Source organism: Corvus hawaiiensis, chromosome 13, assembly GCF_020740725.1.
Source record: "Corvus hawaiiensis isolate bCorHaw1 chromosome 13, bCorHaw1.pri.cur, whole genome shotgun sequence".
NCBI classification, from domain to species: Eukaryota; Metazoa; Chordata; class Aves; order Passeriformes; family Corvidae; genus Corvus; species Corvus hawaiiensis.
Genome location: NC_063225.1, coordinates 9,449,971 through 9,461,753, shown reverse-complemented (window position 1 = coordinate 9,461,753; position 11,783 = coordinate 9,449,971). Strand labels below are relative to the sequence as shown.

At 46.6% G+C, this 11,783-nt stretch overlaps 1 protein-coding gene across 2 annotated transcripts in view; it reads left to right on the top strand.

The window, feature by feature from the left end:
* The first annotated feature begins 969 nt into the window (after positions 1-969).
* IGF1R (insulin like growth factor 1 receptor) overlaps positions 970-11,783 on the top strand; it is a 173,846-nt gene continuing 163,032 nt past the window's right edge. For both annotated transcript variants that reach the window (XM_048317237.1, XM_048317236.1), the window contains exon 1: positions 970-1,904. In XM_048317237.1, the coding sequence (XP_048173194.1) occupies positions 1,811-1,904 (94 nt within the window). In that variant the 5' untranslated portion in view covers positions 970-1,810. The remainder of the gene's footprint in view (positions 1,905-11,783) is intronic.

Genomic DNA, 11,783 nt, shown 5'->3' with positions numbered 1-11,783 from the left:
GGGTTTTTCCCGGCGCCCGCTCGCGCTGCCGCCGCCTCCGCGCGCGCCGCCGGCGCCGCCGCCTGGGCGAGGGGAGCCCGCGGCGGGGGGGGAGCGGGAGCGCGCGCGCGGGAGGGAAGGGAAGGGAAGGAGAGGGAAGGGAGGGAAAGGAAAGGAAGGGAAGGGAAGGGAGGAAAGGGAAGAGAGGGAAGGGGAGGGCGGGCGCGAGCCCCGTCCCCGCGCGGCCGCAGAGCGGAGAAGCGGCGGCGGAGCGACGCCGGGCTCTTGTTTACCAGCGCTCACTCTCCGTCGTGCACAGGGAGCCAGCGCGGAGGAGGAGGAGGATAAGGGGGGGGGGGGGCGGCAGACGCGGCAGCAGAGTGCTGCGAGCCCCGCTGCAAGCCAGCGGCGAATTAATCGGGAGGAGCAGCAGAGCAGCAGACCCTTCCCTCCCCCCCCCTCCCTCCCCGCCCCGTTCCCTCCCCGGAGGAATTACAGACCCTTCGCAACAAGCTCCTGGGCTTTGACCTTCAGCAAACCGGATCGCCTTCCTCGCCCCCCGCAGCCCCCCCTGCTCACACACACACACCCCCCCACACACACACCTCTCCCGGATCCCCCTCCCCCTGCCTTGGGCTGGGCAGCGCCGGGGGAAGGTTCGCAGCGCGCGCGCACCCAGAGGAGGAGGGAAAAGAGGAGGAAAGGAAGGAAAAAAAAAAGAAAAAAAAAAAAAGGAAAAGGATTTACAAATTCGCTGGGTGGTTTTTGTTGTTGTTGTTGTTGTCGTCGTCCTCCTCCCCCCCGCCCCCGCCGCGATGGCAAGGCGGCTCGGAGGGATGCGAGGAGAGCTGCGGGGGGAGGAGGCGGGGTGCTGAGCGCTCCGCTCGCCCCGCTGCTGCTGCTGCTGCTGCTGCTGCTGCTTTGTGTGTGTGTCCTGGATTCGGCTTTTTTTTTTTTTTTTTTTTTTTTTTTTTTTTTTTTTTTTTGGAGAAGGAGCTTGTGGCAGCCGCGCCGAGGAGAGGAAGAGGAGGAGTAGGGGGGAAGCCTTTTTAATTCATTTTCGATACAAATTCTGCATTTCGAGCCTCTGCAGGCAGCCGGACTCGTGGTGGCGGCGGCGGTGTTGTTGTGGGTGGTGGTTGTGCGTGGGGTGTCCCCTCCACCCTCCCCGGTGGAGCGGGGAGCGGAGCCGCGGGGATCCCGCCGGGGCAGCCCCGTCCCCGCGCGGGGGGACGGCGGAGCTGTTGTTGTTTTGTAATAGGATTGTCTGGGTCGCGCCCCCCCCCCCCCTTCCCCTCCCTCCGCGGCCCTCCCAGTTTTTGTCTCTCTGTGTGTGTGCGTGTGTGCGGTGTTTGAAAATGGAGGTTGAAGATGCCGACTGCCAGCCCCGATGTGCCTCGTGTTTGCGGCTCCTGTGCACGATGTACCACCGCAGCCAGCGCTGAGGGGAGACGGCGGCGCCCCCCGCCCGCCGCCCCGAGCCCGCCCCGCCGCCCCGGAGACAGCGTCGCCCCGGGGCTTCCATGCCTTGTTGTTGTTGCCGTTAATACATCGTGAATATCTGTGTATTTTTGGTGTGGTTGCTCCGGAAGATCAACACCCAGGGACCTCAACAACCCTCCGGTTTGCCGCTCCGAAGGGTCTCGTGTTTTGGTTTTTTTTTTCCTTCATTTCTTGAGGCAACGTGGATTTATTTACCCTGCCCCGCTTCTCCTCCGCCGCTCGTTATTTTTAGAGGACGGGGAGAGGAAAGAAAGCGAACAATTTTGGACTTTTTTTTGTTTTGTTTTGTTTTCGGAAAGGGGGTTTTTGTCCAATTAAAGAAAGAGGAATGAAGTCTGGCGCTGGAGGAGGGTCCCTCGCCGTCGTCTGGGGGTTCCTGCTCGTCTTCGCCGCACTTTGTCTGTGGCCAACAAATGGGGAAAGTGAGTACAGTGCTTGCCGGGGGGGCGGTGAGGGAGCCCCCGAGTGAGGGGCTGCCGGGGAGGGGGCGAGGGCGGCGGCTGTGTTTGGGGGGGCGTGAGGGGGTCCCTGTGTTTGTGTGTGTGAGGGGGGGTTCCCTGTGTGTGTGTGTGAGTCCCTCCGTGATCGTACGTGTGTGTGTTTATGTGGGTGTTGTGTGTGTGTGTCGAGGGGTCCCTGTATGAACGTGTGTGAGTGGGTTGGTGGTGCGGGGGGCTCCCTGCGTGTGTTTGGATGCTAGAGAGGCTCCCTGTCTTTGGAGGTGTGTGTGTGAGGGGCTCCCTGTGTGTGTGCGGGGGCTGCCGGGGGTGTTCCCCGCGTGTGTGAGGGGGTTCCCTCTGTGTGTGAGGGGTTCCCTGTGCGAGGGGCTCCCTCGCCGTGTGTGCGTGTGAGGGGCTTCCCTGCGTGTCTGGGGTGTATGCGAGGGGCTCCCTGTCCTTGGGGGTGTGGTATGAGGGGTCCCTGTGCGTACCCGGGGTCCGTGTGAGGGGCTCCCTGCCCGGGGATGTGAGAGGGGCTCCCGGGGCTCGCGCCGTTTCCCGCCGCGGCGCCGAGCGGGTGTCGCCCCTGCCCGCGGGGCTCTGCGTGTTTTCCTCCTGTTACGCGTCTGCTTCTCGAGCACGTTTAACAACCCGGGGCTGCGCGTCTCCCTCCCTGCCATGCCCGCCTTCCTTCCCCGGGGGCGGCTGCCTGGTTGTACACACGGATCGGCACCGCCGCAGCCCCGAGCTCGGCGGAGGGGGCCGTGCCCCTCCTTTGTGTCCCCCCCGAGCGCGGGGCAGCGCTCAGACGCCGCAGCCAGGGCTGCGAGCTGCGTAGTAAACACTCGCAGACTGGGAAGGACTCCGCTCGCTTTCCCCGCATGGAAGGAGCTTGATCTCTGTCAATATTTAGAGGCTGTATGCAATAACCTGCTATAGTGAGTGAGGAATTCCTGGAAATGAGCGCCTTGCCTTTTATTGCCGCTTTACCGCCGAGGAGGGGTTTCACTCGCTGTGCGCGGGGTGCGGAATTACGGCGGCATCCCGTAATCTAAAGGTCATGGGCTGCCGTTCACTTAAAAAAAAAAAAAAAATCGCACATTGACACTTTACATTTGTGCTAAATAGAAAGATTTGATGGCCGAACGGGCAGCGATCTTAAAGGTGATGCATTTTTCTAAGCGGCCGTGTTGCACCTAGCGCCGAGGTTTGAGCAGCGTGCGAGCCGCTTCCCCGGGAGCACCGGGAGAACGGAGATGGTGGTGCGGGGCCCGGGCCCGTCCTGCCGCGGACCTTCAGCCCATCCCCACGGCCGCCCGCCTCGCTCGGGAACTGCCAGAGCCCCGACTTTGTTTTTGTGCGTTTCCAACCTGTGATTGTGTTGCAGTGCCCGCCCCTCTCGGGCGCAGGGGGAATCGAGGGGGCAGGGAGGGCTGCGCTGCCATTGATTACACTGCAATCATCGCCGGATTAATCCCGGGGCTGATCGGTTTTCTCCTGGTATGTCGGGCTCACGCTGGATTGAGGATCTCTTGCATGAAATTAGCCTTCCCTTGTTTCCTCGAGTATCTCTGTAGACCGGGAGATGGTAAATGTGCCTTGGAGCCCAACCATTTTAAACAGTGCTCCCTCTCCTTCAGCGTCTGCAGAAACAGGGATGTTCCTGTACTGCATCCTGATGCTTTAATTTCTTCCGCCGTGTGTTTTTCAGCACACTCCTGGAGCTGTTGTTGTGTGCCTCTCCCTTTCAGAAAGATACGCGTTGTTGGAGGGAAGGAACGAGGAGATCAAATTTCTCCATTTTAAATGTAAAGGGAAAGAATTTAGGAGGCAGGAAGGCTTTTCTAGAAGTAGTGGTTTCAGATTGAAAAGAAAAGGAAGTTCTTTGGATGCACTGGCGTTGAGGCTAAGTACACAAAAAAAGATAAGTGAGCAAGAAGCAAGCACATAGATAGAGCCTGTAATGCATGTTGAGTAGTAATTATATTTTGTTAGGCAGTAAATGCCTGTTAACTCCTTGCAAATTAAGGCCCAGTTTAGGCTTTTGGGCCAGCTAGGGCTGGAGGGCTGCAGTCTTACTTCCATGAGTTGAACTTTCTGGCTAGAGCTGTTTTCAAGAGGGACGATTAATCTTTAAGTTTAAAAACAAAACCTCCGTGCCCTTCTTCAGGGAAGGGCTTACAAAGGATCCAGTAGCGTGGAGAAACAGAACAGGAGGAGGAGGAGGAGATCTGGTGTGTTCTCAAACTGCTAGGATACACATTTAGAATTGTTTTCCTTGTCTTACCTGGTACAAAGTACCTTGAAATAAAAATGCTCATCCAGCTCTGGCAATGAAGTAGTGCAGGAAGAGTATGTTAGGATTTTAGGTTCTAGTCCTCTCAAGTGTTTGTGGTTACCACTTACCTAAAATGAGCATCCCAAATGAAATATCTTCTGAAGAAGATCCAGGCATTTAAATATGGGAAGATATGCTGAAAAACTTGTCTTAGCGGAATACTGCCTCTAATCGATTGTCTTTGTAGTTTGCAGTTTAATAGCCTTTGTTTTCACGAGTTATTGCTGAAAGAATTTTGCTGTTAGGGGGAAAAATGATCTCCAGAGCAGATGTTTTACATCTCTTCATATTCTTCTCTCTCCCCACAATAGTGGAAGGAAGATTAATCTTAATTTTTATTTGTTTTTCATATATACTGTGTCATAGCTAAAAGGCACTTCCATTTTCGGTCAAACAAGCAAGGCATTCCTAAATAGGAATACAAAGGAGTTACAACTGGAGGGGAGAGACCCATCCCTTTAATGCTAAATTATATAAAATGTGTTTGTGGTTATGTGACAGAAACTTCTTTAAAATGCAGGTAGCTTCAGTGGAGAGCTTCTGATTTAGAAAAAGTCATTAAAAAATGCTGAGAATTCCCTGAGATTGTGTTAGAACGGCACAAAAATGGAAATGAGAAGACCTTCCATTAAAAAAGAGTTTGTGGTGGTGTACCCGTGCGTTTGATGTGTAAAGCTACAACTGTTGGAGGCTGTTTGATGCTGGGGGTGGGTTTAACATGAGGAGTAAACATGGTGTTTTCTTCCTTTTCTCCCTTGAGCACGATGGGGTTTTGATTTTCAGCCTTTTGTGTATTTACAGAGGGAATGTCTAGGAGGGAATGGGTTAAACAGTTAGAAGAAAAATAATAGTTTTAGGTGTGATAATACTTCAGATTGATGGATATCTTGATGGGTTTGCTCATGTTAGCACCGAGCTTTTGTTTGTCTGTCCAGGCTGGATGTTGTGTTTCTGATAATGAACAGTAGCTCATGTTGATGCTTAATCTCTCACAGGTTGCTTAGTAAAAGCCCTCATGACCTGCTGAGTGTCGGCGTTACACACACCTCGCTTTTGCATCAGCATTTTCCGGTACGCCCAGTGGTTAGGGAATGTTGGTAACTGGGAGTTGGATAATTCCTGCTGTAATTGAGGTTGTGAATAGAAAATGCCAGAGCCAGTAAGGAATTGGCGTCAGGCGGGTTCAGCAGAAAGGGGAGAGGAGGGAAGTGTGCAGGGAGTGATGGTGCCTGGAGTTCGGGGGGAAGGAGAGTGAGTCCTACTTGGACTTTTTTTTGATTGTGTGGGGTTGGACTTCTGGTTTGCAAAGCAGAACTGGAGCAAAGGCTTGTGTGAGTCAGAAACTGAGAGGGTTAGGAAATGGAAGTGACTTAGCTAATATCAGGCAAAATGTGTTGAGAATGTGAGGAAGCAAAGGGATGGATGGGTGTGGAAAAAAAAGGTGTGTTCGAAGTTTCAGTGTTGAACCAACATTTGAGAGGGAAACACTGGGGTTTTTGTGTGTGTGTGAAGTTCTTATGTTCTGAGAAGTGAGGGAAGGAAGGGGCTGCAGAGAGCAAGAAGACAGATCAATTAGTTTGACTTCAGCACAACAGAAGACATGATTTATTTGGTTTAATGGGGAAATTGCTCAGATTTGATCAACTGCTGTGTTAATTTTTGTGTCAGCTTTTCCCTGACGTGTTGCTCCTCCAAACTAATTCTAGGGTATAGTTAAAGCACACGTCAGTGATGCTGAAATTGTTTTCATCTTGAAAGATACACACAAAATCTAGTGTTAAAGATCATCCATGTGATGAGTTTTGAATCTATCTTCATTGGTAAATAATTCATTTCTATCAGTATGTGTTACCATGGGAAAAGTTGTTTCAAATCCTGTTTAATTTTCTGCTAAACTGGCATTTACTAAGGAAATCTTGGAGGAGAAATTTTTTTAAGCATCTAACATGTAAAATTAAAATCCATTAAGATCCACTATTAGCTTTAAAGGACAATTTCAGTTCATGTCTAACCAATGCTTTTTCTCTTCCCCAGTAATTTTTGTTTTCTTTTTACTCTGAAGAAGATTTTACCAGTGATCACTGGAACGATTATCTCAGTGAGAGCAGAAGAGGCAGTTTTGTTAAATGATTAATTATGTTGTGTGTATATTCCATCTGTGTGAATTGTGAGCTACTGCAAACTTCATTGTAGAGAAGTTTGTTTATGGTCCTGAACTTTGAGAGAGAGAGAGAGAGAGAGAGAAAGGCAATAATATATGCAGGAAACCTGTTTTTCTCACAGTGGATGTTAACTTTGTGATCCCACACAGCAAACAAGTTATCTAGCTCATCATCTGTAATGGCTCTAAAGTTCATAACTTACAAAATGTGCTGAATTAAATTATTTTTAAGAAGTTAGTGTATTTATCTGAATTATCTGTAGTTAAATTAATAAACTTCATGAGAATTATTGTACTTGAAAAGCTGATGGCAACTTGCTGAAAAATTCCTGAAACTTTGGTTTATGAAATTAAATGCATTCTTACTTGAATTTTAGTGTAGAGCTTTCACATTTGGAAATGCTTTTGGATGTTATCAAGTAGCAGCTGTTTTTTATTTATGTGTGAATGTGTACATAGGAATGGGTAAACTGCAGTTTATTATTGAAAACTATTGTGGATGCTAAATTTTTTAAAAAGCTGCTGTTTAAGTAATTGTCTCGGGAGTCTCATAATTAAAGTTTTTGCAGATTTGTAGTTGCAGTTGAATTCGGATCTTCCTGAAAGAGCTGAGCTTTTGAGGTTTCTGGGCTTTGGTGCTAATGGAACGTGCTGCTTTTAAGAGTTTGTGTGCAGAAAGACTTTGGGAATGCAGTGATGTGTTTGAAAGGTAGAAATACTGTTTTAGTATTTTGATCTATTTGACATGTATAATTTTTCTATCACTGTAAATTGTATAGACAGCTTCTTTGTGTAGGTTAGTTGGATTAGTTTTTATGATTTATGAAAGCCACTTTAAAAAGAATAGTTTCACATTTTTTTTTTATTGTACAAAAGCAGAACTCAACAAACAGCAGTTGATGAAGACACATTGGTGGTTGTTAGCCAGCCTGTCTTGTGTGTGGTTTTTTTGGGCTGCTTTTTTTCCCTCTTAGCCAAGTCATGACAGGTACAATCTGGACTGATTTCTGGAGTACTATATTTGTCTTTTTTTGTGTCCAGAACTGTCTGAGAGAAACTTTGAGGACCGGCAAACGATCAGCAACACACAGTGTTCATTCATATGTTTCTGTGCTCTGAAACAGAGCTGTACCAAGTCCTCAAACTCAAAGATAGGCTCTGGTTCCTTTAGACAGGACTTGTTAGTTTTGATCACTAAGTTTGATAATAGTTTGCTTTATTAATTAATTAAGGAGATGCATTCTGGCAAGCCCGGGTGTGTTGTGAAGATTTAACTTGCCCTTATCGCTGAAAGTTTTGCTTTCTAACCTTTGCAAATGCAAAACATGAGCCGTTCCCTTAGGATATCTTGTAGGACACTAATTAACTTCTTCAGTGTTGATATCCTCAAGAAGTTGCTGTTGTGGCACAAGATTGTTTAAAATGTGCTGAAAAGCAAAATTGTTGTTTCTATATTTACAGATTGGTTTGCATATGACTCCTAAGCTTTAATGTAACAGAACTTTATTTATTCATTTGTTTTTGAATATCCAGACCTGTACATTTCTGGTTAGTCTGTTTCTTTCTTGGTAAACTTGATGGTATGAGCAGAAACAAACATCTGTATATTTCAGTATATTCACAGATAATTTTTTCAATGAGATTGTTACCTTTGACCTATCTGAGAGAAGTGATCTCACACCCCAATAAAGTACTAAGATTAGTCCTTTAGAGGACCAAATCCACTAGTAAATAATTGAGTAGAACATCAAATGTACACTTTTGCAGCAGCACAAAGTCATTTTAATAATAACTTAGAGCAATAATTCCTGTTGTCACTGAAGTGCTGACCAGGTTAGGTTTTAAGACTTATATTGTTGTACATGATGCAAATAAATCTTTTAAAGCAGGAAATAGGCAAATGTGCTTTACTGTCATAATTCATAAATTCGGTGTGCGTGTCCTGCTTTTGTGAATACTTGGTTTGTGAAGGTGTATGTTTGGGGCAGGTCCCCTGACTGAATGAGTTTGTTTGCCTGTGTTGCCAGCGAGGCACATGTTGCTGCAATAGCTCTGTGACCGGTCAGGGAATTTTATCTCCAACCCCTTATTGGTGCCATTACATGCTGTAAAGATAGCTCTGTTTACTTGGAAGTGTGAGCATCAACTGATCAAAACACTTTCTCTTAACAGGTGGGCTCTTTTTGGAGTTCTTTGTCGAACATCCCTTCTGCCTGTGCTGGGAGCAGTGCCAGAATGTGACAACATCAGGCAGATGCAGGAAATATTAAGAGTTTTTAATGACAGAGGCAAACTTTGCACAAGTGGTTTTCCCCTGCTGTTGAATTGGTGATGGGTCATTCTTACTGACTGTTTCCAGCAGCTTTGTAGTTTTTTTCCTTTAATACGAACAGTTTGCAAATTATTACACTGCTCATTTAAGTGAGCTCCTTACACAATACTGTTCAAATAGCAGAGGGTTTGATTGGAGGCAGGAAAGAAAAAATTTTTGAAGTTCAGAATGCATGAAATGAATACATGCTGAAGTAGTCAAAGATCCCTTGTACTTTATCAGAGAGCAGTCTGCTTGAATGAAAGGTACTGTACCTGCTGTTAAGTTTATAAACTTGGTTTATACAGATTACTTTTTAAATTATTCATGATGCTACATTACAAGTATATCTGACAGGTTTAAAATAAATGGCTTGATGGTAAGAGGGAGCATGCATAAATTAGAGCTGGGATAATGTGCTCTTTGAAGTATCTCTCCCATTTGTTACTACTGGAATACAGTAGGTAGCTGCAGCTGAGTGTGTGATTCTCAAGTGAGAGTACATCATTATCTTCAAACTGTGGTGTAGTGGCAATTCTTATGTAAGACAGATGAGACGAAGCGGCAGGGAGGACCAAGGTGCTCGCTTTGTTTTTAGTTAACAGACATTTCTGCTGAACCAGGGAGAGAGAGCATTTATGGGATGAAGAGTTGTAAGCACAGCAGTTGAAAGGGTCTGCTGGTAGCTGTGTGTTGCTAAGGTTAGGGTGGCGTTGCTTTGTTTTATTTACTCTTCTCTGTTAGCATTGCTGTGGGTTTGTAAGAGGTGTTTTAGCAAGGTGCTTGTACTTAAAGGGATGCTGTGTCTGATTTGCATATGGATCGTGGTACTCAGCTTGAAAAGTCTTCCTGGGATGTGTGCACGGGAAAACTTTGCAAGAGCCGAGCTGTTGTGTTTGGAGAGGGTTATTGGTGGGGAAAGAGAATTCCAGATCTCTTGGATGCAGAAACAGCTTCCCCAAACACAAATTGACATCGTGCTGATTTTCCTGATTCTGTTGACAGGCACTCATTATATTTGAGAAGCAAGGTCCTGAAGGAATTTATGGGATAGGGGAAAAAACCCCCAGAATGATGTGTGAAAGAGCAGCCATAAAAATGATCACAAGTTTCTCTGAAAGTGGAAGGTCTTCTTGTAGACAGGGATAGTTCAAATCTTAAGCCTTAGTCAAAGTGATAACAGCATTTTGGAGAAAGATCTGGTGACAGCTTCCCCTGGAAACTTGTCTATAACCAACCTTCTACGAGAGAATTGGCTTGTGCTTGCAGGGAAGGGCTTTATCCCTGGATTCACTGGGGCTGGTTTCCTTATTATTCCATTGGCTTCAGTTTAGAGTTGCCTCCACATTTTGACCTTCTACGAGTAGTACTTTTTACTTTCCTGCTGCTCTTCTCACATCCCCTTGGGTCTGTCTGTGTGAGAGTCGCCTTGAAAGGCTTGGGAAGTGCACTCTGTTCATGTTGGGCAGGGAGCGAGGAGCCAGCCCTGCACGGTAGGAATGGACACGTGTTTGCTCAGCTCAGCTGACCTTAGAGTAACACTTGGCTGAAGTGTGAAGAGTTGAAATGGCAATGGAAATTCCTTGTTTGTCCTGTCCCCATGCTCTTTTCCAGGACAGAAATTAGTTTTATTGTGGTCTTTTTTGCTCTTTCCTGGGATTTTTGATGTGTAATTAAATTGTTGTCTTCCCTAGTCAAATTTCATGTGTCCCGCTGGGGATTTGGTTTGTTCTCCAAAATACTGTTGGGCTTACATAGCATGGATTGTTCTTTTTAAGCTTTCAGGTGGTTCTACCTTTCTATTAGCTGAGAACCAACTTAAGAGAGACTCAGCAGGGTGATGATACAAACTTAAAGAGTTCAGAGTTCCACTGGGATTAGAAGAGGGAGCCCGCTGGAATTGCCATGGTGCCTGATTTCCACTACTGGATTAGCTGTTGCTTCTTTCTGGTTGTTCTGAACCCCAGCATATGGAAGCAGCTTGTGATGCAGTTAACATCATCTTTCAGTTCATTGTGGCTGAAGCTTTTGTCTTGTTGTTTGTTTGTGAGATTAATGTAAATTTATCGGTTTCTTGCAAGCACTGTGTCTCCTGGGATGTATGGAATGAGTGAATATCCAGCTGTGTTAAGAGATACATGTAAGTCACTTATTGTTACTCTGTGCACTTTGCTTCTCTTCCTCAGACCTGCGAGATGGGAGACTGGGGAAAGCTGCAAACTAGAAGGATGTATGGCCAGTTGTATGTGGAAGAGGATGCAAAAAGTCCAAGGGTCTGTTAGTTCTGTCGCTTGTGCACCTTGGATGTGGAGATGTTTTATTAAGTGATGTTGATATTCCCTGCAGCTCTTCCAGCGGCTATGCCTGTGATGGAGCTGGAGTCTCTGCAGTTGTCCCTGCAGAAAAGAGCAGAAATAAGGTGTAAGAAAAGCACGTTTGTTGTTTCAAACTTGAGACTTGGCTTGGTTAGAGACTGACTTGAGCCTGCCAGGGTCCTGCCTGGGAGTGACTGAAGGCTTGTTTCTTTTTTTCTGTGAGCTCTAATAAAATGTTTATCTTTTTGTCACATTGGAGTAGGCTGACTATGTGGACAAATATTTTCATTGATACTATGTCTCAACAAAAGGCATGACGTATGTATTAAATATTTAAATTCTGGTATGAGAGTCTCTTTTAAGATTCAAGCTTAGATATTCTTAGATGGGTTGTGGTTCTGAAGTGGCCGGTGAAGGAACAAAGACCCTTCCAAGTCGGTGCAGTTGTTGTCCTGCAGAAATCAGGCACAGAGAAGTGCAGTGGAGTGTGGGTGGTGGAGGTTCTGGGCTGCAGCAGGGCACACATGAAACACACATCTGTTTGTACACGGGCTGTGCAGCTCTTTGGGTAGTTCATTGTTTAAATAAACATGTTGCATTAGCTGTGAGGCTTCAGTGCCAAATGCCCACTGATGAGATGTATGAGGGTTTTGTTGTTCCCAAGCCGCACTGAGGAACACAACAGTTTTATAATTCAACACGTTTGAGGAAGATTACAAAAAGAATTTGGGGTGGA